We start from the raw sequence: 26,380 nt of genomic DNA, 5'->3' as shown, positions 1-26,380 counted from the left end.
AAAGAAGACTGGAGTTGCACTGACGGGATTGTTACTGGACACGAACTGACTCGGTTGCCCAGACCGCAGCTCTTCCCCGCCCCAGCACCTCAGGACGTGGGCCATGCATCCCGCTCCTCCACCCCAGGCTGAGCCCTGGACCCCCTCCTCAATGCCACTCCCTCCCTCACCTCCCTCCTGCTCCAGCCTCAACCCCAGAGTCATCGTCTCTTTATTTTTCACTCTGCACCCACGTCTCAGGGCGGTGACCCATGTCCTCAAGTGGATTGGGGCCCTGACACCGCCCCGGTCCAGTCCCCTGGACCTTCCCTGTGTGTCTCAGTGGCCTGGACCCTGCTTCTCTGCTTTGCCCGGACCCCTCTTCAGTCAAATCTTTGCATCAGCTGAAGCGAACCTCATAACCCTCCAGGAGCCCCTGTCTACCTTGAACAAAACCTAGAGTCCTCAGCTACCCTCTGTGGCTTCACGGAGCTGATGTGATGTGACCCCCATCGTGTGCGGGCCCCCTGCCTGGAAGGTTCTTCCTGCGGGTTCCTCTGTGACCGCCTCTCACACGACCCACTCCAGAACCCCCTTCGATGCACTGTTTTCCTTCTGTGCTACATATATTACATACTCACTGCATATTGTCTGTCCCCCGGTGTAATGGAAGCTGGTGAGAGCAGGGAGTTGTTTCACCTGTTTTCTTTCACTGCTTCATCTGAAGGACCTACACAGCTCTTAACCTGGAGCAGAAACCCGGGCGTCTTCCCTGAGTGAATTTTATTTTGAGAATTCATTCAGCATCTTCCTGCCCCATCCCTTGTGCTCTGCTCACTGTCATTCCCCGTGGATTGTATCTGTCATCACGTGGGATTGTTCGAATGGATCCTGTTTCTCTTCTATTTCACCTCTTTACTTAAAATAGTAGTTGATACAGTGTTCTTTATTGAACCTTGTCATTCCTGGGTTCCCCCAGAGGAACCTGAACGGCTACTTGGCAACTGGGAGAGTTCCCCTCTGTCTGCTTCTTACGGGTTCCTCAAATTCAGTGCTATCCTCAGTGGCTTAATAAAGAAATGCCTTTAAGGTCACTGTAACTTACTCAGATCACCATGGCACCATGTTGAAAAGCGCCATGCTGGTCCCGTATTTCAGTCCCCGCGGCCACCGCAGTGCTCAGAGTGTAAGGGCGCCTCACAGGTGTACTGGCCGAACCACTTCAGTTAGCAGCCGTTTCACGCTTTATCACATGCTTGTGCATCTGTGCTGGGAACAGAGGAGATATTTTTATAAGATGAATCGACACCTGCTAGTGTGTCTGTTTTGTAAGTTTGGAATTTTTAACACTAGTTATTGCTAAAGTAGGAAACATCTGGGCGCAATACTGAAAGGCTGGGCTTTTTTCTGCCTGAACTGTTTGGAATGACTGTAATAGACTTGAGATCTGAGGCCATTTTGACACCAGTTAAGCTCCTTCCTGAAGGGTGCTAATTTTTAATATTTTTCTATTTGTCTTACACCGTTTCAGGCTTTACAGGAAGAACTGGAAAACCGCTCGAGACAAGTGCGATCCACAGAGAAGAAGCTACAGCAGAAGGAGCTGGAGTCACAGGAGCAGGTACTGCCCACACGGCCGCTTCGCTTGGTGACTTTCTCCAGGCCCAGGGGCTTGGGGATGGCGGTCGTCCTGTGTCCGCAGGGATGCAGCGGCCTCGAGGGGCAGAACGCTCGGGCCCTGCAGCACGTGGTCAGCCACGGGGTCTGTCACCCACCGCCTGCGGGTGGAAGCCCTGCACCGGCTTCGCTCCCTCATTCCCGCGTCTCTGCGTCCTGTGCTGGTTTCATCCTAAACCAGCTTGAGGGCAGCCACAGTTCCCAGCATCCTGAGCAGACCTGGCGACACCCAGAGGCAGAGGGGACTGCTCATGTCTGGGGGTCCTGTTCTGAGCAGCCGGGGCGCCTTTCCCGGGAGCAACCGCCCCCGCCCGCGGCAAGACCATCCTTTTCATCTCATTGGCCAGAGCAGGTCACATGCTCAGCTGAAAACATCCAATCCCTGGTGAGAGGACAGAGGGGCCAAACTGGCCTGGACCAATGAGGGCCCGCCTGGCGGGGATGGTATTACCCGAGGGAGGGCAACCTGGACCCTGCGGAGGGGAGGCGCGTGTTGGGGGTGTAGCCGACGGGATCTGCTTGTTAGGAAAAAGGGACACCGTCGTACTTAGAGACATGAATCACGCCTTCTCTTGAATTTTAATTTTCTCCTTTCTTCCATTATGTTCATGAAACAGACCTAATATAACCAGGATGATTCAGCTACGACAATAGCTAATGACCTATTTTATTTTCAAATGAAAGTGTCTTTTTCGTCCAAGTCTTTTAAATTTTACTAATTTTAAACTAAAAAGTACACAGAGTATCAATACATATCACGAGTCCTAATGAAACTATTTACAAATGCATAGCCCTGGGCCTTAACCTGCAGCTTTGCTGATGTCCTTCTCAGCACTGCCCACCTGTGGGACAGAACCCGCCCTGGGTGTGGGCAGACACTTGCGCGCTGCTGTTCCCGCAGTCCGTTCAGCACAGGAATGTCGGGTCGGTCATCTTGACCCTGTGAAGAGCAGCCCTGACCTAAGGCAAATGGGCAGACTTGCATCACCTCTGGAGTTGTTGGCAAACAGGACCCCCAGGTCCTGTGCTCAGTCGTGTCCGACTCTTGCTGCCCCACGGACTGTCCTCTGGCTCCTCTGTCCCTGGGATTTCCCAGGCGAGAATCCTGGAGTGTGTAGCCATTTCCCTCTCCAGGGGACCTTCCCCACCCTGCAGTCGGACCCTCGTCTCCTGCACTGGCAGCTGGATTGTTTACCACTGAGCCGCCAGGGGGAGCGTGACCCCGAGGCAGGGGGCTGCACAAAGTGGCAGGCATGAATGGTTGATGCTGCGTGGTGGTGTCAGTACTTGCTGAATGGACTTGGCCTCCCGAATGCCCCCACCTTGTCTAATGTTCACCCTGCATCATGTGTATTGTGGGCGTGTCATGGACGTCTGTGTTATGTCAGTGTAGGATATGTCTTGTATGGTGTCCATGCTGGACAGGCAATAGGATCACAAAATATGATTCTAGGATGAAAAATGAGTTGTAACTGTATTTACCCAAGGCCTACAAGATGAGAGACACTGCACAAGAAGCGTTACACGAATTGGTTCATTTATCCTGATAATCACCATTTAAGGCCAGCACTACACTCCCATTTCCCAACTGGTGCACTACAGCTCACAGAGGCTCAGTGACATGCCCAAGGTCACCCAGCCGCAAAACAGTACCGGGTCGGGGGGTGGGGTCACACCCTGGTTGATCTGAATTCCAAACCTTTGCTCCTGTCAGGACAGTTTTAAGTTACAGCATTTCTAGTTTAAAAATCGATATAGCAATGACAGGGAAAGTTTATTAAGGATGGCAGGGGAAGAAAACCACCACCCCAGACACCTGGGACCAGGGAGTGGTTGACTCCCTGTGGTCGGAGAGCAGAGCCAACGTGGCCGCAGGTAAAAACACCACCCGTGGGGCAGCACGGCCTTCCGGGGGCTGGCCCAGGTCCCGCCGTCACTGAGGTCAGCTGGGCCCCCACCCCGGCCAGCTGGGATGTCTGGAACTAGGAGAAGATGACAAGCTTCTTAAGAGCAGGAAGCGTGTTCCCTGAAGGACCGGGCCTCCTCCAGTTTGTGATAAAATATGACTCAAGGTAAAACTCTGTTGACATCACTCTAATTCATGGCAGGACTTCACACAGAAAACCCCATAATAGATGGAGAGTAGGGAAATTAAGAAATCCCGGATGAACAATAGGGAAGGGTTCAGGAACCACTTCAGTCTTATTTTATTGACTTCTTTTTGATCATCAAAGTTGCTTTCATCTTCGTAGTGACAATAGGCTTCTAGACTGTTTCTTCCACTAATTCCTGATATCTTCTGTTAGGCTCCAGTTTACCAAAGAAACGTCAGGAAATACCCCTGGGTAAAGCTGAATATTTCATAATCTTTGCAGCCACGAAATGCTGGGTTCTTTCCACAAGATCCTAGGGTGTAGCTTAGCAGTTGTTTCAGTAGAACTGAAGAGCAAATCGTGGCGCTTCTTCAGTTCATCTATGTTTAATCTGATTTAACTTCTGTTTTATCTGAATCTGACCTTTCCTTTCGTGACACTAATAGCAGTAGTCAAAAATAATTAGAAGTGTCGTCACTTACAGTCTTCAGGGTCTCATGATGTGTGTGCTCACTGAGGGTGTTTAAGGGTATTTAAAGTGTCAAAATTGTTTGCGATTTCCTGTTTTGCATCTGTCAAAGCAATTGCAAAATAACAGTAGTCAACCTGACATCAGCCAATCAACCAAAATGTGTGCAGAACAGCCTCTTGAAACTTTTCTTCTCTTCTCTTTTCAACCAAATATTATTATCCTGATACTAGCTGCATAAAGAATCAAAACTGAAACTGGCAGAATTACAAAGGATAATTTCCTGGGCAACCTTTTTTATCTTGCCTTAAAAAGATTTTTAAACTGTTTCTGTTTTTCATTTAAAAAAAATTCATGTGTTTTAATTCTATAAAAACAAAAAAGCTGAATGAGGCATTCTAAAAGGTGTGTTTTTACTTAAACACAGAAAGCTGCTCCTCCTTGGGTCTCGATGGCTGGCACCCCAGCCGCCCCCACCCGCCTCACCGGCATCGGCCTCTACTCCAGCTCCTTTCCCTCAGCAGGTCGGTCCCTGAGTGCCCGGGAACCCATGGCTGCAGAGGGTTAATTTGCCCCTTAAGTGGCATCAGGATAACACCAGTGTAACTAGAAAAGGCCAGTTTCCTCTCTGAGCCAGCCTTACAGAGACAGGTTGCTGTTGCTTAGTTGCTAAGTTGTGTCCGACTCTTTGCAACCCCGTGGACTGTAGCCAGCCAGGCTCCTCTGTCCATGGAATTTCCCAGGCAAGAATGCTGGAGTGGACAGAGACATATCTTTCCTTTAACGCATAAATAGGGAAGTAACAAGCTGGAATCAAGATTTCCAGTAGAAATAGCAACAGCCTCAGATATGCAGATGATAACCACTTTAACGGCAGAAAACGAAGAGGAACTACAAAGCTTCTTGATGACATCAGGTGAAAGAGGAGAGTGAAAAAGCTGACTTAAAACTCAGCATTCAAAAAACTAAGATCATGGCATCCAGTCCCATCACTTCATGGCAAATAGATGTGAAAAAAGTGGAAACAGTGACAGACTATTTTCTTGGGCTCCAAAATCACTTTGGACAGTGACTACAGCTATGAAATTAAAAGATGCTTGCTACTTGGAAGAAAAGCTATGACAAATCTAGATAGCATGTTAAAAAGCAGAGACACCACTTTGCTGACAAAGTACAAAGGTACTTTGACCACCTGATGCAAAGAGCTGACACATTAGAAAAGAACCTCATGCTGCGGAAGGTTGAGGGCAGAAGGAGAAGGGGGTGACAGAGGATGAGATGGTTGGATGGCATCACCCACTCAATGGACGTGAATTTGAGCAGACTCCGGGGGAGAGTGAAGGACAAGGCTGCCTGGTGTGCTGCAGTCCACGGGGTCGCAGAGAGCTGGACGCGACTGAGCGACCGAACAACAGCAGGAGAGTAATTTTAAAACGCATCGTTCCTCTCCACGCCAGGAGTTAGTAATATCCGATTCCCGATAAGATCTGAGTGAGCGTCCCAGAACTCCAGTGGTGGAGGGGAGGCCGGGGCTCTGAGCAGACCTCCTCACTGTGTGAGGAGATGGAGTCCTCGGCGAGCCCGTGACCTCCCGTGACGGAGGCGGGCCGCCCACCCCGGTGTCATCGTCCACCGTGTTGACCACACTGTGACTGGATCTGTGCTGGACGTCACTCAGGCTCAGCCTGTGTGTGAAACCAAGTGTCCTTTCCGGGAGCAACGGTGTCTCATTCAATCTGCAAGCCTTTGCCAAAGTAATTCAGTAAATTATGGAAAAGAAGGGAGAAAAGAAATAGTCTAAAATTTTACCAGTGTTCTTAACACTGTGCCAAGCCAGGATCTGTTTATCACAGGGGCACTACACAATGTCAGCCTTGGACCTAATACATAATATAGACAACACCATACGTGTAACAAAGCCCCTGCTTTGAATCGGGCATTTTCAGTCTCAAACGTGTGAACAGCTTTGATCACCTGGATCACTCAGTTTCCCAGAAGATTCTTTTAAATAAATCAGTGAGAACTAGTACGTGGAGATCTAATCAGTAAGATGCAATGCTGTGCTTTCCACAGAGGATCATCCTTTCTTTCCTGCACGCGTCACTCCTGGGCAGTGTGAGGTGCTGGCCTGCGACGGGAACCGAGAAGAAGCCTGGAGGGGCGGGTCCCCCCCCGCCCTCGAGGGGCTCCCGGTGCAGGCGAGCGGAGGCGGTGTGGGGTGCAGCTCCAGGCTGGGGTTTGAGGATGTGCTTTTCCTCCTGAGGGGCTGCGAGGCTCAGGTCCATGAGGCGGGAGGTTGCCACCCTGGCCCTGCCCGCCGTCTCCCCGACCGCGGGGGAGGCTCCCCCTGGGCAGGGCCTGGCGCTTGCTCCCCTGCAGGGCCTCCGGAGCCTGCAGCCAGGCCCTCAGCTCAGACCCCAGGCTGCCCCGGAGGCCTCACCGGTTCTCTGGCTGGCGTGTTTCGGCAGCTGGCCAGTCTCGTTCCTCTCTGGTGTGTCCAGGCCCCGATGTCTAGACTGTGCGTAGATCGTCCTGAAGTATGTCGTGAAGCGCTGGGCACGGTCCACGGTTCAGTCCCAGCCTCACAGCAGGCAAGGCCCAGACTCATCTGTTCATCCAGGATGGAACCTGCTGAGTCTAGTGGCCAGTCTCGGGGCTGATCATGTGCATCTGGGGAGGGAACAGGGGGGGTCCCAAGGCCCCCGGCGAGGCCCAGGGGGAAGGGCTGGGGGAGGCTTCAGGATGAGCACGGCCTGCGGGGGAGGGCCCACCTCGCTCACGACGGGTCACGGGACTTGTCCAGGCCCTAACTGGCCCAGACATCAGGCTCCCAGAAGGTCAGTGGCCACACCTTCCCACAGGGTCCGTGTGGACATTGCGGCAGGATGTGTGTGGAACACGTCAGGAGCCAGGGAACATGGATGGAGCATGTGTGGTTCCAACTCTTCACCCAGGAGAGGGGCCCATGAGGTGGGCATCCGCAGAAAGAAGGACACTGGTGAGGATGAGGGGACGTGCGGAGAACAGGTTCCGGGTGCCCGGGGGCAGCGGGGAGCCTCCTGGCCGAGGGTCCCATCGGTGAGGAGGAGAGACCAGGACATCAGCTACTCTCGTTCCATCTGTTGAGAAGCAGTGAAGCCGCAAACCTGTGTCTCCGCCGGCTGTTTGTCTGCCCTGTGCTCTGCTGGGACCATGGTGCCCGGTCCTGGGATCTCGGTCGGGGCTCAGTCACTGGTCAGAAGGCAGTTTTCAGCCACAGAGGAGTTTTTTCTTTAACTGCTTAGTGTCATATGATTGTGTCCTTAGAGAGATCCCTCCAGCAGCAGAAGGTAAAGTGAGAGAGATGACAAGAGCTGAATCCAGCTCCTTCTGCTGTCGCACCGTTACCACATTATCGTTTATTCCTGAAGAATGTGTGGGCCTCCCACAGGGCCCAGAGACCCGGGAGGGAGAAGGTGCGCGTCAGGAGGACCGGCGTCCACGCACGTAAAGCCGTCACTGGCTGGCACTTAAACCCCTCCGTCAGCACCAGGGGCGACCTGCGAACCTGTGGTCACGGGCGGCCTCCCGGACAGAGACGTGATGCAGACAGAGAATCAGTTAAGCAATAATCGTGACATTTATCAAAAGGAAGACCAGTTCTGTCTTTTACAGATTTTCAAGCTTTTAATTTCCATTTTCCATAATGGATTTTAAAACTTCACAGTCTTGGCTGCTGTGGATCTGCCGTGCAATCTATTCAAAAGTCCCAACAGCTCAAAACCGTGTTTTATCCCTAAGCACATTATGAAAACGGGAATAATAATTGCAACAGAAATACCATTCAAAGACTTTTACTGACTTTTCGTGTTTAATGGTTATTACTCTGGCTTCTTTCAAGTAGCTTTAATAACCACAGTTTATTTACAAAATTCAGGCTGATTCCTTTGTTCCCAAGAGACAGCTGGTATGATACATTGTTGTAAAATCTAAGTTGTTATGAGAGACAGAACCACATTTAACTTTGGCCACATCTTAGTCTCAATGCAGTTTGAATTCTTGCCCCTGTTTTCTGAAAAACACTTGAAGCGTGCATTTCATCAAACCGTGCCTTGTAAGTCGTAATTCTAGTCGATTTTCGTGGCAAAGCAAGTCAGCCCACTTGTACCCAAAACCACCACTGGGACCATACACAGTGATCACAGAGCCACTTTCGTGGTAACTCAGAGGGACTCTGGTGGGGAGTGGGCTCTGGGCTCCATCCCTGCTCTCCTGAGAGTCGCTCTGTGTTGGACTGCTCTCGAGGGGTGGGGGGCGGGTCCCCGTGTGCCGGCTGTGTGGTTTCAATCTCGTGCTCCGCTGACATCCCAAAGCGCCGCGCCCCCTGCATCACCACAGCTGCTCTGGGAAGCGTCCTCTGCGCCGCTGAAGTGACAGAGGGTGAAGCTGGGGTCCAGCCGCGGGGCACACGGGCTCTGAACTCTGACCCGCGCTGCCAGGCTCAAAGCCAGGCTGAGCCCCTGGGGCTGGGTCTCATTCCCTGCCGCCCGTGGAGATGGGATGTGATCATGCGTTCTCACTTCTTTCGGTTTGATTTCTTTTTTTTAAGGTAGTTTTGTCTTTAATTTTAGTCTTTTTTAAAATTAGTTTTTAAAATCCAAAAATAATGGATCCAAATGAATAAATAATTGTTGTTCTTCTTCAGTCTCTCAGTCATGGCCGACTCTTTCTGACCCCATGAACCACAGCACACTAGGCCTCCCTGTCCATCACCAACTACCGGAGCTTGCTCAAACTCATGTCTATTGAGTGAGTGATGCCATCCAACCATCTCATCCTCTGTCGTCCCCATCTCTTCCTGCCCTCAATCTTTCCCAGCATCAGGGTCTTTTACAATGAGTCGGCTCTTGGCATCAGGTGGCCAAAGGATTGGAGCTTCAGCTTCAGTCCTTCCAATGAATATTCAGGGTTGATTTCCTTTAGCATTCACTTGTTTGATCTTGCTGTCTAAGGGTCTCTCAAAAAAGCTGGAACAAAGGCTAAAAACCAACTTTGGCTGTGTCCTACCTTATAGAATTGGTGGACAAGGACAGTGATCAAGCGTTAGCCTGGGTGATGGAGTATCGTCTCCCAGGAAAGTAAGAAGGCTGCGTTCCTGGGCCCTATCCTGTCAAGGCATACTTCACTGGCAGTTACTAAGCCCTGAATTCATGGAACTGAGGAAGAAAAAGCAGAGATAAACACAGAGATGGTAAAAGAGAGTGAGTCAGCATGGTCAGAAGAGATAAGTGTTTGATGACTTTATTGTGCTCGTCACATTCAGAAAAGAGCGTCAAACAGTCTAAGCCTCACTTGCAGTTCCTTTTCCACTGTGGTCCAGCCAGAAAAGATCTCCTTTCCTGTTAAGGAAGGGCTGTTTTGAGGTAGAAGCAATTGAAGCATTTGTTGTCGAACAAATGACAAAGCAGAGGCATTTCAGAGACATTAGATGTATGTCGATCTAAATGAGGAATAAAGAAAGGTGATTTTCTTTTTTAATGCAGAGGAAAATTCAGGAGTTGAAAAGACTGCTTGCACATACTGCTCTTGTGAATCACCTTTTGGATTTCTGTACAGAATTGGGCTTATCTGGTGGCTCAAGCAGTGAAGAATTTGCCTGCAATGCAGGAGACTTGGGTTCAGTCCCTGAGTTGGAAAGTTCCCCTGGAGGAGGAAATGGCAACCCACTCCAGTGTTCTTGCCTGGAGAATCCCATGGACAGAGGAGCCTGGCGGGTACAGTCCAGGGGGTCAAAAAAAGTCAGACATGACTCAGCGACTAAACAACAATAATAGCAATTTGACATGTTATGATGCTATTTTAAATGACATTATTTTTAAAATTTATTTTCTCACAGTCTTTCTCAATTGTCTTTCTGAGACAATTGACTTTTGCATAGACTTCCTTTATCACATTTAGGGAATTTCTTTCTATCCTTACCAAAAGTCTCTTTTTCTTTTTAAAATTATAAATGGATGTTTCTTACATGCCTCTCTTCCATCTTTTGAGATAAAAAAAATTATATGAATTTTGTCCTTTATTCTACTAGTGCAGTGGACTTCATAGATTTTCTAATGTTAAATCCGTGTTGCATTTCTAAATAAGCCTCATTTGATCATGAAGACTTATTCCTTTTTACCTTTTGCTGGATTTTGGTTCACTAATATTTTGCTTAGAATTTTTACATCTATGCTTATGAATGACATTATCCTACAATTTTCTTTCATTGTGATGATCTTATTAGATGTTGGTATCAAAGTTTGCTGGTCTCATAAGACAAACTGGAGTGTTCCCTCTTTATCTGTTTTCTGGAAGAATTTGTGTAATACTAATAATTGCTTCATCCTGAAATGTTTGGTAGATTAAGCTCTCTGGGCTTAAAGATTCTTTGGCAGGAAGATTTTCAGTTATTTATGGATGTACTTTCCTTGGTGACTGTAGTATCAGAATTTCTATTTTAACTTCTGCCTAGTTTTCTCTTCTCTGTTTGAGACTATAATTTTATATATACATATAAATAGGTATACTCCTGACCTTCTAACTGTATTTCCTATGTTCTGTATTGATTCTGCTTGTTTTTTTTAATCTAACTTCTTCTTCACTGAGTCTCTCCTTAGCTGTGTCTAACCTGTTACACTCATTCTTAATTTTAATGGTTGTAAATTCCAGAGCTAGAATTTCTACTTAGATCCTTTTTTTAGTTTCCTATTCTAGGCTGAAGTTCACCACTCTTTTCCTAACTTTGTTGAACATATTTATTTTGGTTCTTTTAAAGGCTAGGTCTGATAACCATTACGTGGAATTCACATGGTTATTATTTCACCAGATATTTTATACAGACCTTGATAGGACTAACTGGAGTCCGAAGGTGGTCGTTTTCTCTGGAGAGAGCTTACACTCGCTTCTCGGTAGGCAGGCGGTGCCCTTGCCTTCTTGAACATCCGTAGTCCACTTAGGTGGGCCTCCGTCTGCAGAGGGGTGGTCTGTGTCCAGCTCACCCCCACTCCTAGGGTGTAGCCCAAGGGGCTCCACCCAGAAGCATGGGTCTTACCAAGCCCTTCCCTGCGGTGAGCCCTGGATGCGGTTTATGTCTCCCTGGCTTCTTTGTGAGGCTGTTGAAAGATCTACTCAACTTCTTAACCTCTGACCGGCCAACCTAGAATTGGCAGAGGCCCCTGTCCAAATGTCCCCAGTTCTCTGCATTTCTCTCCTCTCCGGGTTGGCCCCGTAACCCTTCCCTGCCCGCCTGGTTCCCTGATAGCCTGAAGCAGGCTTGGTAGAGAGTTATTACTAGAAACGGAAATCCACCACAGAGCTCCCTTGGCTTATGATGAGGTTGCATCGTGATGAACCATCAAAGTTGGCAATGCTCTAAGCTGACAATTCATCTAATACACCAAACCCACTTCTGTCAGCCTACAGTTGGGTAAAATCATCTAACACAAAGCCTAGTTTATAACAGTGTTGAATATCTCATGCAATTTATTGAATACTGCCCTGAAAGTGAAATTCTTTCAGAATGGTTTGTTGGGACACAGAGGTTACAAGAATGTTGGTCGTTTCCCCTCATGATCACATGACTAACCGGGAGCCGCTGCCCAGCATTGCAGCAGCCCTGGGAAAGATCAGCATCCAAAGCACGGTTTCCACTGGGTGTGCATCACCTTCCCGCCGCTGTAATGTCGGAAAATTATAAGTCGTCCCGTCATCAGTCAGGGACCATCTGTATTTACATTTCTGTGAATTACTCGATCACATTATTGCTAATCTCTTCTATTGACTTGATTTTCTAATTTGATCTATAGAAATTCATTTTCTTATGAACTCTGTCTATTAATGATTTGTTAAATATGTTGCAAGGGCTTTCTCCTAGTTGCTTATCTTTAATCTCTTTATCCAATATTTTAATTTTTGAGAACATTATCTTCTATTTTTTTCCTTTATGATTTCTAAGCTTGCTAAGGAAGGTCCTCACTCCCCCAGGATTATAAAATATATTCTCTTTTATTTTGTGCCATTACTATTGAGAGTTTTGTTTTATGCATTTTGATTCTTTAATCCACTTCAAATTTATTGTCATATACCCTATGGTATAAGGATTATAATAGAATGTTCCCCCAAGGAGAGGTCCATTCTCTCACCTGTGGACTTTGTGAATATATACATCACATGGCAGAGGAGAGTCTGCCGAGGTCGCTGAAGTTAAGAATCGGTGGCTGTGAAGCAGGGCCGGTATCTCAGATCACGCAGGCAGTGAGCTCAGTCTAAGCACGTGGCTACATCAAGGGCAGAGGCCCCCTCTGGCTGGAGGCAGAAGACAGTGATCGAGGTGGGGCCAGAGAGGCTCAGAGCGGTGCAGGGCGGGAGCGAGGGCCCAGGTGACACCCAGCAGGCTCGGGGGTGTCGCTCTGCGGGGAACTGGACGCTGTCCACCAGCTGACAGCGTGCCTCCAGGGGAGAGTCTGGCCCTCACCTTTCTGCCTCACGAGACCAGAGCAGAGGAGCCAGGAGCCCCTCAGCCTTCTCCTGGAACTGGGAGGTGGTGGGCTTGTGTTGTTTCAGGCTGCTACGTTTGTGGTCACTTGTTACAGCAACCCTAGAACTGGTACAGGGATCTTAACTCATTTCCAAAAATATACCCAGTTATTGGAACCATTTATGGACCGAGATATTCTTCCCCTATTTACTGGAAATGCGGCTTTGTCAACAATCAGATTTTCCATCTGTACGTGAATCTGCCTGGGACTTTGTATTCTTTCCTGACCATCAGCTTCCTGTGCCAAGATGAGTCACAGGGTATGATGCTTGGAGGCAGGGACTCCGGAGCCCCAGGGCCCAGGTTCAGATCCCAGCTCTGCCACTTCCACGTCCAACAAATCAGCTTACTTTTTTTGCCTAGGTTTCCCTGTCTTGAAAATGGGTTAATAATTACACCCACCTCATAAGATTGTTGAGAAGATTGTCAGTTACTACATGTCATTCCCTCCACAAGGGCACTAGTGCATAGCAGCTTGTGTTATCTGTAGGGGAAGTCTTCTGTCGTCATTTTTTTAGGATTGTCTTACTTATTCTTAAGCATCAGTACTTTCACATGAGTCTTAGGATACCTTCCATGTTTCAAGGTCTCACTGAGGGTTTGGTTGGAAGCACACTCTTACTGCACTTCCCCAGGCAGTCTTGGAAGAATTAATGCCTTGGCATCTGTTTGCGTTTCATTGGATCTCCTTCTGTATCTTCAGCCCAGTTGAAATCTTTTCTTCTGTGGACAGTGTGCATTTATTATTAGATTTATTCCCAAATATATCATGGCATGTTTTGCCTTTTGCACATTTTCCCCTTATGTTCTCTAAACAGTTGTCCCTGTTGTTCAGAGTCACACTGACACTTGTTTGTATATATCCACCCCAACCAGAGCAGTTTATTGTTCGCTGCTTCATTCTCGTCTGTGGCTGAGTAATGGTCCATTGTGTGTGTGCACCACGTCTGTCTGCGGCCGTCTGCCGGCGCACGCCGAGGCTTCTTCCATGTCTTGGCCACTGTGAATGATGCCGCCGTGGACAGGGTGCATGTGTCTTTTCCAAGTATGGCTTTCCCTGGAATACATGCCCAGGAGGGGCGCTCGGGGGCATGTGGTAGCTCTATTTTCAGTTTTCTGAGGTGGCTTCACTCTCTTCTCCACAGAAGCTGCACAAGTTTACATTCCCACCCACAGCGTCAGGCTCCCTTTCCGCTTCCTGAGAGTTTCTGCTGCTTCCTGAGAGCGTCTGCTTTCTGTGACAGAGAAAATCTGTGGGGTTTAGACCCACACGTTCATTATAATTACCTGTGTGCATGCTTGTCCTTCCCGCTAGACTGAGATGCCCATGAGGGCAGAGGGTGTAATGTGGTAGGAATACACACATACGTACATCTACATGTTTGCCCATACACACACACACACACGTACACACATGTGTACATGACACGCGGGGAGCCTCCCACACGTGTGACACGGCACTGTCTCTCCCTTGGGTCCTGCACGCGCTGGCGGGCATCCGGGGGAGCCTCCACACCTGTCCCCAGCCTAGTGCCAGCCGGTCCTCCGTGGACCAGCAGTGCTGGACCGCAAGCAGGGGAACGACTGACATTTCAGCAAAAGCAGAGCGGCAGACGCCCGCTGGCCCGTCCGGGGCCGGCCGTGGGTCTGACTGGTGTGTCAGGGTGCTTGATCCCTTGTCAGCCTCTGAAAGCCCAGGAGTGCTGCTCCCCAAAAGCTACATGCAGTTGGGCGGTCTTAGGGTTTTCTCTGCCTTCATGGTTATGAATTATATGGACTCTAAGTGCTTAACTACAAACTGAGGATTTTCCAGGTTGGGGATCCGAGTTATGAGAAGAAAACTGCTGAAATACAAGTCACTGGGGTAACAAGGGCCCCTGGGTGTGGGCAGGAGGTTCCAGACCTAGACTCGCGCTTACTGTGCATGTTGGACACTCCGCACACCTGGAGGCCCCAGCTGGTCGAGAGCAAGGCCCGACGTGAGAACTGTTTACAAATCAAAAATAAAATTTCCTAAATGGGCTCATCACCAACTTTTATTTTATTGAAACGCGGTGATGTCCCTAAGTGTCTCGGGTGCAGAGCCCCGTCTGAAGGGCAGGGAGCTGCCAGGCAGACCTTCCCAGGCGGAGGGAGACCCTGGAGAGCCCGGCCGCATGGCCTCTGCCTCCGTCTTCGAGGTTCTGCAGGTTTATCCTCAGTGTTCAAATATCAGAGCTCATCTTCATCCCCTTTCCATGTTGTTTGGATGCATGAAATTTAACACAGACATGAACTATCAATAACCTCAGATATGCAGATGACACCACCCTTATGGCAGAAAGCGAAGAGGAGCTAAAGAGGCTCTTGATGAAAGTGAAAGAGGAGAGTGAAAAAGCTGTTAAAACTCAACATTCAAAAAACTAAGATCATGGCATCCGGTCCCATCACTTCATGGCAAACAGATGGGGAAACAGTGGAAACAATGACAGACTTTATTTTTTGGGCTCCAAAATCACTGCAGATGGTGACTGCCAACCATGAAATTAAAAGATGCTTACTCCTTAGAAGAAAAGCTATGACCAACGTAGACAGCATATTACAAAGCACAGACATGAGTGCTGACAAAGGTCCATCTAGTCAAAGCTATGTTTTTCCAGGAGTCATGTATGGACGTGAGAGTTAGGCCATAATGAAGGCTGAGTGCTGAAGAATTGATGCTTTTGAACTGTGGTGTTGGAGAAGACTCTTGAGAGCCCCTTGGACAGCAAGGAGATCAAACTAGTCAGTCCTAAAGGAAATCAGTCCTGAATATTCATTGGAAGGACTGATGCTGAAGCTGAAACTCCAATACTTTGGCCACCTGATGAGAAGAACCTACTCATTAGAAAAGACCCTGATGCTGGGAAAGATTGAGGGCGGGAGGAGAAGGGGACGACAGAGGATGAGATGGTTGGATGGCATCTCCAACTCAGTGGACATGAGTTTGAGCAAGCTCCGGGAGTTGGTGATGGACAGGGAGCCCTGGCGAGCTGCAGTCCATGGGATTGCAAAGAGCTGGGCTCGACTGAGTGACTGAACCGTTCCTAGAATTAATTACCACCGAATCCCCAGGGATTTCAATCACAGTTTTAGTCAATCCGTAACAGATACCAACTCGGAAAATACTGCTTTATTCCCCCACCCACTGCCCTGAAACTGTGGCCTTTCTGCAATTCCCTGGGCTTCCCCGCTTGGCTCCCTGGGCATTTTCCCAGGCTTCCGGGACTCCGGACTTCTGGGCTTCAGTTCTGTCCGGTCAGATTTAAATCATGGTTAAGGCTCGGTGGGCCCATCTCTGTCCTCCGTTTAAGAAGCTTCATAGAGGTCACGACCCCAGGACAAAGACGTGGCCCCAGCGCCTCGTTCCTAGAGGCGGCGCCGGCGGGGTCCCCCGAGGCTGCAGCCCCGCCCACCCCTCGCACCCCGCTCCCGTGTGCTCAGCTCCCCCGCGTACTCTGGGGGCGTCCAGGCCCAGTGGTGCCAGACCAGACGCGAAGTGTTTCCCAGACACTCCTCTGACTGCATGTGACAATTCCCTCAGACCAGGTGCCCATGCTTGAAGAATACCCTGAGGATCCAAAGAGAAGGAATTACGGGTCATGCTTCGTTCACGTGAAGTCTGCGATGAGGGGAGAAAAGTGCAGAGAAGCAAGAGCCTGGAGCCGGCCTCTGCATCGCTTCTTCGGGCACGCTCAGGAGTGAAGTTCCCAGTGTGTGTTACTAGTGCTTTAGAGTGAAAACGGAGGCGACCACTGGAATTTGTCTCGTGAAGCCGGTTGGCGGTTTTGGGGAGATCGGGCAAGGCTCGCTGCGAGGGGCCCCGTCCTTCAGTCTTGGCTCTTCGTCGGTTGGTACCTTGCTCGCAGCAGCAGGAGCCACAGAGAGCGCTCAGCCCTCCACCTGAGGTCCGTGAACCGGGGCATTTTCCGGGCACAGCCCCGCAGGCCGTCCCAGGCGGGCCGCTGGCCAACCACCAGTGAGTGGGCTGCTGCGTGCGTCGGTCTCTCGTTGATGAAGGCGTGTGGGCAAGGCCCCAACGGCGCCACAGATGCCAGGAGCGGAGAGTGGTCACGAGGCGACAGCAGGAATTTGTAGCTGACCCATCAAGACTCTGTGTGTGTGTGTGTTATTGTTGTTATTTACTCTCTGCAGCCTCTGGGTGAAGAAAGCAGGCTGCAAGGGGCGCCCGGAGCTGGAGTCTGACCCAGAGGAATGAGTGCATCCAGTCTGGTTGAGTCAGCAAGAGAGGTGGGGGAGCACTCCCCCTTACTGGGAGCAGGTTCACCAGGTGGGCAAGGAGGCTGGTGACGGGGGCAGCTCGGTCCGGCTGAGCCACCCAGGCCGTCAGCCGACGCGGCGTTGTCACCAGGCATCCTCGTCACCGGCTGGTCAACCGGGCCAGCTCATCGTCAGGCGCAGAGTCCAAGCCCTGGCAGTTTTCACGTAATCCACTAGAAATGGCTGCTTGAAACTCACACTGGTTTGAACAATGGGAATGTTTTGTTCCGTGTAACTGAGACGCAGCACTGGCTTCAAGGGAGGCCTAATCCAATTACTCAAGTGATGTGACCAAAGGCCAGGGGCTCGCGTCCATCCTGAGGCTGTTTCCTTATCGTTGGTTCCATTCTCGGCGAGTTCTCTGCCTCGTGGTTGCGGGACCACCGCGAGCAGCTCCTGGCCTGCGTTTCCAGGCCCAAACCGCAGAAGAGGAAGCGCCTGTCCTAGCAGCTGCTGCGTCACGGCCCGCCCTCCATCCTGGCTGGACCTCGAACAGTGGGCGGGGTCTGGGTGCCCGAATGGGGTGAAGGAAGCCGGCCCCTCCCAGGTCCTGAGGCCTGAAGACAGGGCCGGACATGGGAGAAACATCCAGCCGCTTCCACTGCTGGGCCTCAGTCCCCAGGTCCCTCCCATCCTTACCTATTGTCCCGGCAGCGGGGGAGGGCCCGGCTTGCCAGGGAGCCAGGGAGCCAGGGGGCCAGGAGCCAGCAGAGCAGGCATGGGAAAGCCTGTGACGTGGCAACAGAAGTCACTGAAACCGATGAGGTATCATGGGAGGATCTTCTCAAAGTTGGGGGCGGGGAAAGCATTGGCATAATGCAAGGTAAAATAGTATCTTTATTCCAAAATCTCAGACTTGTTGCTGCCAAAGTGAAAGTGAAAGCCACTCAGTCGCGTCCAACTCTTTGTGACCCCATGTTCTATACAGTCCATGGAATTCTCCAGGCCAAAAGACTGGAGTGGGTAGCCTTTCCCTTCTCCAGGGGACCTTCCCAACCCAGGGATCGAACCCAGGTCTCTGGCATTGCAGGCGGATTCTTTACCACTGAGCCACCAGGGAAGCCCAAGAATCCTGGAGTTGTAGCCTGTCCCTCCTCCAGGGGATCTTCCTGACCCAGGGATCAAATTGCAGGCGGATTCTTTACCAACTGAGCTCTCAAGGAAGCCCGAGGTCAGTGTTAAACGCGTGTGCAAGATACAGGGTGGGGAGGGAACCGCCCGGAGGTCTCAGTCACCACTTGAGCCGCCCAGAGATGCTCCTGAGAGAAGCCGCCAACAGTCGCAAATAAAGCAAGCACACACCTCAGAATTCCATCCAAGGAAGAAAAGACCCTTGCTGTTTGTCTTCACATACAGATAAGATAGCTAAAATTTTCACCATAGTAGGTTTCACCTTCAGGACCAGTGAACAGGCAAGACCACTTTCGTCATATTATCTGCACACAGTGCTTTTATTTCTTTATTTCTAATTTTAGAGAGTGATGTTTCTCCACCACTGAAGTCAAGAAAAAAACTGTGCCATGGAGGACGGAGGGCTGGGGGTAACGCTGCTGCCCCCAGCGCCGGTAGAGGGCTTTCTTCTTCGTCTTGTTTACTCTCCACCATGAGTTCTTTTCAGACGTCATCTGAATATGTTTCTAGATCTCAGTACATTTTTAATATGAACAAAATCGTCCTGCTCTTGGTTTGACCTTTGTTGGCTTGATGTGTTTTAAAGATGTGGGCAACAGTTTTATGAAGAATGCGCAGAGACACTTGTGGAAAAGCACATTGGTGAGGGTAATGATGAGGAAGATGAGGGCGCCTCCTTTCCGCTCGACCAGCACGGGAGCTCCTCTACCTGCACTGTCTTAGGGTCGTGTGGATTTTGTCTGAGTCAGGAGCAGCACACTCAAGGCTTTTAAGGAGAGTTTAACCAGATTATTTCTAACACAAATTCTACTCTCATGTCTGTCCAAATGGACCAGGCCAAGGTACTGATTTGTCCAATCTGTAAAAACAGAAACTGCAGCCTCTATTTTTTATTTGGCCACACCACAAGGCAATTCAGGACCTTAGTTCCCCTACCAGGGATCAAACCCTCAGCAGTGAAAGCGCAGATTCCAAGCCACTGGACCACCAGGGAAGTCGCCAAAACCCCAGCCTCTCTTCAAAGCCTGAAGGTGGACTGCCCTTGGCGCCCGTTTCCCGTCTCAGTCGGCACAGGTGTGGTGCTGGCCACAGGAGCCCAGCTGTGTGTGTCTGGGTATGTTCTGCCTCCTGTGGACTCCAGCCCATGTTGAGAGGTTGGCAAAGATGCCTTTTGCTGTTTTTCAGTCACTCAGTTGTCTCCGACTCTTTTAGACCCCATGGACTGTAGCCCACCAGGCCTCTTTCTTTGTCCATGGGTTTTCCCAGGCAAGAATATTGGAGTGGGTTGCCATGCTCTCCTTGAGACGAGATGAAATGATAGGTTTAGTCAAAGGGTGTTGTAGAAGCAACAACGAATCACAGCTGCCCCGCTCACTCCCCCTACCTCAACATTCAGAAAATCACCAGTCCCATTCAGAAATGAAATTTTCACTTTTTTTAAGAAAAAGGAGTTAGCATAAGATCCTTGCTAGATTGAGAGAGAAAGAATATAAGTAAAAATCAAATTAGAACATAGACCAAATGGGAAATTACTCAAGAAGCCCGCAAAAGGTTCAGACAAATTACAGTTCTTTGAAACAAATAGTTGTTCATAATGCCAAAGCATTTAAAGAACACACTGATATGCCTGTCAGTCTGAGAGACAGAAATTGGACAGGAGCATTTTTATACCCAGCAAGTTGTCTATCACAGGGACAGGCTGTGGGCAGACACTGCAAACAAACAGGGAGAGATAAAACAGAGCAAGCATGAGTGATTTTTAAAAGCAGTCAGTCGGGGCTTCCCTGGCGGCTGCCAACACAGGCAGAGGAGACACAGGTCCAGTCCCTGGTCCGGGAAGATCCCACATCCCACAGCAACCAAGCCCGTGGGTCACAGCTACTGTGGAGCCCCGGAGCCTCCCCGGCTGAGCCCATGTGCCTGGAGCCCCTGCTCAGCAAGGAGAAGCCAGTCAACGGGACGCCCACACACCGCACCTGGAGAGCAGCCCCTGCCCAACACCACCGGAGAATGCCCTCGCGGCCGTGAAGACCCAGCACAGGAAAAGTAAACACATAAAATTATCTTGTAAAATAAAACAGAGTAGTAGCTCAAAATTTCAGAGCCAGCGCTGATGGTAGAATAAAGAGTCAACATATCATAGCCTGTGGGACCTGCTAAGGTTGCCCCTAAGGTCTGATTTACAAGTCGCGTGTTTCTCTTGGTGTTTGCCTTTCATTTAAGTCAGTTGATGTTACTATTGGACTTAAGTCCAAGAAGATAAAATGGGAAGAATCAAACATTTCATCAGTGGGGAAGATCATTTTCATCCTTTCTCTTTTCCCTTTGGATATAAATCACAAGATTATAACATACCTCAAAAAATACTTTGCCAAAAATTTTTAAAATTACGTTCAAGAACCCTTGCTGTGGGTTTAGTAGGTAGTCAAATAAACTATTAGCGCACATTTCTTCCTTAATTTAGTCTAGTATAAGAGACTTTTGGAATTAAAGGCTAGTAATTTTAACATGCTCAATAAGTCCATTGACTTGTCTAACTGAATTCAGTCACACTTATTTTCACAGTCTGGGGCCTGTTTCCAGGTGTGTCCAATGAATTGTCTGTGGGGTACACTGCAACTCAGCTTTAATATCCAGTTAAGTCCCCACAACACATGCAACAAATTCTCAAATTCCATAGCATCTCAGATTAGGAGAAAGAAAAACGAACAGAGCTGGAGAAAGACAGCGGGAAGGACACACTCACACTCAGACCCACACAAACACGCCCCTTCATCCTGCTCAGACACACTCTTCCAGACTCTCCTCGACCTTCAGGACCTGTTTGTAGCTTGACGAGCCACCATCTTCTCCTTGACAAGCCCAGTGGCCACCCGTGAGCAGAACAAGACCTGGACATATTCTGGAGGCAGAGGGAAACTCGTGAATCAGACACACTCGTGGTGATGAGGGTGCTCTGCTCTGGTCCACGGGTTCGGGGCCTTGAGATGTGGTTGTGCAGGTTTCCCTTCACTGGTATCTTCATAATCCCATGACGGTACCAGACACCCAGGCACGGAGGCACGGAGGCAGTGTGGGGGGTGTCCGAGCCGCCTGACCACAGGCTGTGGGCCGTCCTCACACACAGCGCAGCAGGACCACCATCCACTCCCCGGACAAGAAGAGGAGCAGGATCAGCATCATGTGTGCATCATGAGAGCGGGGACACGTGTGTTCCTTGCTTGGTGCTGAAAACTGTGCTAACAAGGATTTTAGGGGAAAAAAATGCTGTTACAGGGACTGCCTCTCCCAGATTCTCAAGGACAGACTGAGTTCCTTTTCCGTTTGTGACTGTGTTTCCCCATTTCACATGCCAGTTGTCTGGCTTCTGACCTCATGTAACAAACTTAGCTTTGTAATGAATGGATATTTTTCTGTGATTTCTTAAATTCAAACCAATCATTTCTGTGGTTTAAAAAAACTGCTGTTTTTTCACTCTAGATAACTTACATACGACAAGAATACGAAACAAAATTTAAAGGGTTGATGCCAGCATCTCTAAGACAAGAACTTGAAGACACCATCTCCTCCCTAAAGTCACAGGTAATTACTAGAAGTCAGGAATGTCCCGAGGGTTCAGGTGGCATGCATGTTTTAATTAATAAGCTTATTTCTGAACTGGTGCCAGAAAGCAGTGTGGTGTCATGGAATAACCTGGTACCCAGGATGAAGTGTTTTGTGTTTTGGGGAGGTTTTAGAATTTTTCTGACCATTTTAAGAACTCTCTGCTTGATAAGACTTTCTTGAAAGCATCCTTGAAATTGAAAAGTTCAGTTATGGTTACTTTTATTTACAGTCCACATTCCAATACAGACTCACCCTTTTATTCTTGGTACCAGGCCCAAAATGCCATCACTTAGCACGTTGCTAACTCCTTATGATGTGAACGTGTGGAGAAGTAAAAAACATGGCTAAGTTAGAAGTGTTTTTATTCTGATGTATTTTATATGATTATTACAGATAAGAAGATGCATTTTAAGATCAAAGCAGGGTAATGACATGGTATTCAAACAATTTGGTTAAAGATTTCTGCTGAAACATGTAATTCTTGGTAGTTTATAAAAAGTAAAATTGACTTCAGTTTTGATACTAAGACTTCCTGGTCTTCCCTGATGGCTCAGCGGTAAAAAGTTCGATCGCTGAGTCGGGAAGATCCCCTGGAGGAGAAAATGGCAACCCACTCCAGCATTCTTGCCTGGAGAATCTCATGGACAGAGGAGCCTGGCAGGCTGCAGGCCATGGGGTCACAAAGAGTCGAACATGACTTAGTGGCTGAGTGTGAGTGGGAAAAACTTCCTACAGAAGTTTTCTCTAAAACACGTTTTATAAATTACTGTATATATTTTATAGATACATAATTTTTTAGATTTTAGATGGGTACTTTTAAAAACAATCAAATGCTTTAACTCAGTATGAGAAAGAGTTCACATATTCCCATTTCTAAAACACTTAGAAACTTAAAACATACTTTTTTTTTTCCTGGAGAAGCTCTGCAAGAGAAAAATTTCTCTGCTTTCTGTGCCAAGAACAGTGCCTGCCACAGAGAAGGCGCCCAATACATGTATTTACAAAGAAAACTGATAACCCAGTTTAATGACAGTCACGTTGTCTGTTTACATGTGTGAGGCGGATGCGTGGGGCACGTGACCACTGTGCCTTTGCTGTTCCCTCAGTACAACCTCTTACCTGAAAAGGAGACGCCCATTGCATCCATCCTTGTGCTACGGTTAGCTCCCACTTCCGGAGCTAAGGAGTCTAGCCGTGCTCACGCCTACCGACAAAAACAAGCGTGGCAAAAGAGTGTTAACCCAGAAGGAGTTCGTGCATGCTAAGTCTCTCAGTCGTGTCTGACTCTACGACCCCACGGATTGTAGCCCTCCAGGCTCCTCTGTCCATGGGATTCTCCAGGCAAGAATACTGGAGTGGGTTGCCCTGCCCTCCTCCAGGGGATCTTCCCCACCAAGGGGTCAAACCCGCATCTCCTGTGCCTCCTGCATTGCAGGCGGATCCTTTACCCCTGAGCCACTGGGGAAGCCCTTAGAGAGGGTTACATCATCTTTATTTACATGAAAAGCTCTCCTTCAGGTGTGGTTCTCCCCTAACTGCGTAGGAGCCCTTCCTCGGGGCCGGCTGTGTGGGACCTAGCACCTTCAGAGGAGTTATTGTTTTAGAAAGACAGAAATCTGATATCCACTTGCAGGGCTTCCGTTATCACTCATATCGTTCACTGTAACGGAAGTGCTTCAGTTCCTAAAACTGGACGCTGACCCAGAAGGCGAGGGCTGTCAGCTGCATGCGGGCCCGAGTGAGCGGCTGCACGAGCCCCAGGCCGGGCAGAGGGAAGATTCGGTTTGAAAGCACAGGTGCCGTGTTTGTGAAAAGTGTTGGAATTCTGGTTGCAAAGCATGCTGGGGGCAGGGAGGTGGCCGTCCCTGGACCGCATGAACTGTCCCGGGGCGCACTGGGGCACCAGGAAGACTTGAGACCCGGGTGAGGTGTGCGCCCCTGGAGACGAGCCCCGCAGGTGCTCCTGCAGGCAGGCTTTCTGCTTTGCCAGCTGGCCTCTCGGGCATAACTGTGGCTCGGGAGCCACCGTCGCATGGTTTTGTTCAGAAGGGGCGAGAGCACACAGTTCTGAAGTGACTGGATGCCACCGACTCTGATTGCATTAAGAGACAGTATCAGTCATCGGAAAACCACTCCTGAGTGGTTGTATAAAGTGCCTTTGAGTCTCCTCCTGACACAGGTGTCTTTGATTGTGCGGCACGGGGCCCAGAGCCGGTGCTCTGCGCTTCGGGACCCCTCGGCCGTGCCCTGCAGGCCTGGGGACAGCTCAGGTCCCCGCGCCCCTCGCCCCGGCTCCACTGGTGGGCTGTCAGGGCCGAGGCCACGGGCGGTACCGGCCCAGAGCTCAGGACTAGGCAGCTGCCCCAGAATCAGTGGCTTCATGACATCCCATGACCTTGGCAAGTGGCTGTCGTTCACCCCGGTTCACAGGTGAGTGTCAGAAGCAAAAAGAACTTTCTAGAGCCGTGGGAGCCACGCCAGGAACTGAGTCCAAGTTGGCCTGATCCAAGCACAGTGCACAGCAGAGCACCGCCTCTGCAGCCCCGGGAGTCCCGGGGGTCTCTGGGGCAGACGGAGGTCTGCTTCCCGCTCACTCCTTCCTTCCGTCAGCAGCTGGGGGTGCCAGCCACGTCTCTGCCCTGAAGAGGACAAGGGGGCACACAGGTGCTCCAGGGCCCCCACCCCGCACGGAAGGGCTCTCACACGGGGCAGCTGGATAATCGCTAACAGAGCAGGAGAGCACGGAGGCGGGGTGGCTGACCCGCCCGCACGCAGAGGCGGCGAGGTGGGCGGGAGCCGAGACCCTGAGCCGGGAGTGGGCCGTGGGCAGGAGGCCTGTGTCAGGGCCCAGCTCGGGAGGACGAGGGGCGGAAGGCAGTGATGGAGGAGGCGGAGACAAGCCGCCAGGACGGCTGGCCCCCTCGTCTCTGCGATGCGGGGTGTGAGCCGGCCTCTGCAGCCTCTGCCGGCGCGCGGGGGACGGGGGGCGGGGATGTGGTCCATCCGAGCCACAGCATCAGGTTCACAGGGGCCTGCCTCACCCCAGGGTCGGCGACCCTCCCGTGTCGCCAAGGAAACCGTCCGCGCCTCCTCTCACCCGGGGCCTCTTTTCCAGGTTAACTTCCTGCAGAAGCGGGCGTCTGTCCTACAGGACGAGCTGACCGCCTACCAGAGCAGAAGGTACGGCCGCCCGCCGGTCTCTTGACCACCTGCGCGTCTCACCCGTCTCACCTGGGGGTCTCCTGCCCGGGAGCTAGAGTCTTCATTAACAGGCACAAATTATCAGTGTCAGAAAGACTAATTTTTAGTAAAGAGCCTGTACGGGAGGACCCCTCCCCCCGCCCCAGCGTCATCTTAGTGCTTCGTCAGCGCCGCCGGATCGAGGGCCAGCGCCACCTGACGGGCCTGGGCTGCGGCGGGGTCAGCACGGGGTGTGCTCTGCAAGCCCGGCTGCAGGTTACGGAGCAGGTCTCCCTCCTGAGACGGTGGGCTGACGCGGTCCTGGTCGCCCACCGCTTCAGGGCCCATGTCCCCTGCGCTCAGCATGGACACAGGAGCTCCTGGCCCCCGAGATAAACGCTCAGTGAGGTCACCGCGCTAGCCAGGACCCCGGAGTCCCCAGGGCCCCTGTCTCAGGGACGCAGGAGACCGTTCTGGTCAAAGGCTCTTGAGACATCACTGACCTGGGTCCCGTTTACCTGCCCCAACTGCCTTCCTCCTGTTCAGTGAAAAGCTGAGCCGTTTGGCATCGAATTAAAAGTAAAAACTTGGAAGGCCCTGCCATACATGACTCAGGTGAACAACGGAGACCCACCGTACCGCACAGGGGACTCTGTGCAGTGTCTCGTAACAGCCTCTAAGGGAGAAGAATCGGAAAGAAGCACATATATAAATACACACACACACAAATCAGTGAGCCATACAGCTGAAACATACAGTATTGTAAATCAACTAGACTGCAATCGTTTTTTAAAAAGTGAAAACTCTGTGACTCGTTCACTTTTCAAAAGCTTCTCTTCCTTGGTATAGACAAGACTTGATCCCTTCTGGGTGTCGATGATGAAGTTTTGACATCAAGCAGCCCTTCCACCCCACATCCAGCTCCTCCTCCTGAATTAGAGCATATGTGACTTTGGACAGGCCAGGACGCCAAGAAAGCCGTTAACTCTGGGTTCTGCCTTTCAGGTGACCACGTGGAGACCCCCCGGGTCACCCCGGAGAGAGCGGTGGATCCAGCCATCCCAGCCACACTGCGGATTTCTTCCAGCAGGTTTGAAGATTCAGATATTGTTAAGTAAACTGTGAGACCAGTGGCATTTTTTGATACTTAAATGTAATTAAGATCATAAAAACATCCATCACTCATACACCAATGGCTGGTTTTGTGTTTCTGCCTATTTTTTTTTTAACATTCCTTTATTTCCACTTTCCATATTTGTGTGCATTTGAGTGTGTCTTGAGAATTGCTGATTTGAAGGAAAGAAATGATTCGTCGCAATGCCTCGTGGATGCCTTTGTATAGAATTTTACGAGTTGCCGCTGCTCCAAATCACGTTTGTAGCATCATATCAA

At 50.1% G+C, this 26,380-nt stretch overlaps 1 protein-coding gene across 4 annotated transcripts in view; it reads left to right on the top strand.

Annotated features, from left to right (window-relative positions):
* CEP112 (centrosomal protein 112) overlaps positions 1-26,175 on the top strand; it is a 301,353-nt gene extending 275,178 nt beyond the window's left edge. For all 4 annotated transcript variants that reach the window (XM_043905758.1, XM_043905757.1, XM_043905759.1 and 1 more), the window contains 4 exons: positions 1,511-1,600; positions 21,683-21,784; positions 24,924-24,988; positions 25,994-26,175. In XM_043905758.1, coding sequence (XP_043761693.1) covers positions 1,511-1,600; positions 21,683-21,784; positions 24,924-24,988; positions 25,994-25,997 — 261 coding nt within the window. In that variant the 3' untranslated portion in view covers positions 25,998-26,175. The remainder of the gene's footprint in view (positions 1-1,510; positions 1,601-21,682; positions 21,785-24,923; positions 24,989-25,993) is intronic.
* Positions 26,176-26,380: the final 205 nt, after the last annotated feature.

Source organism: Cervus elaphus, chromosome 5 (genome assembly GCF_910594005.1).
Source record: "Cervus elaphus chromosome 5, mCerEla1.1, whole genome shotgun sequence".
Classification (NCBI taxonomy): Eukaryota; Metazoa; Chordata; class Mammalia; order Artiodactyla; family Cervidae; genus Cervus; species Cervus elaphus.
This window is presented reverse-complemented; position numbering and strand designations above follow the sequence as displayed.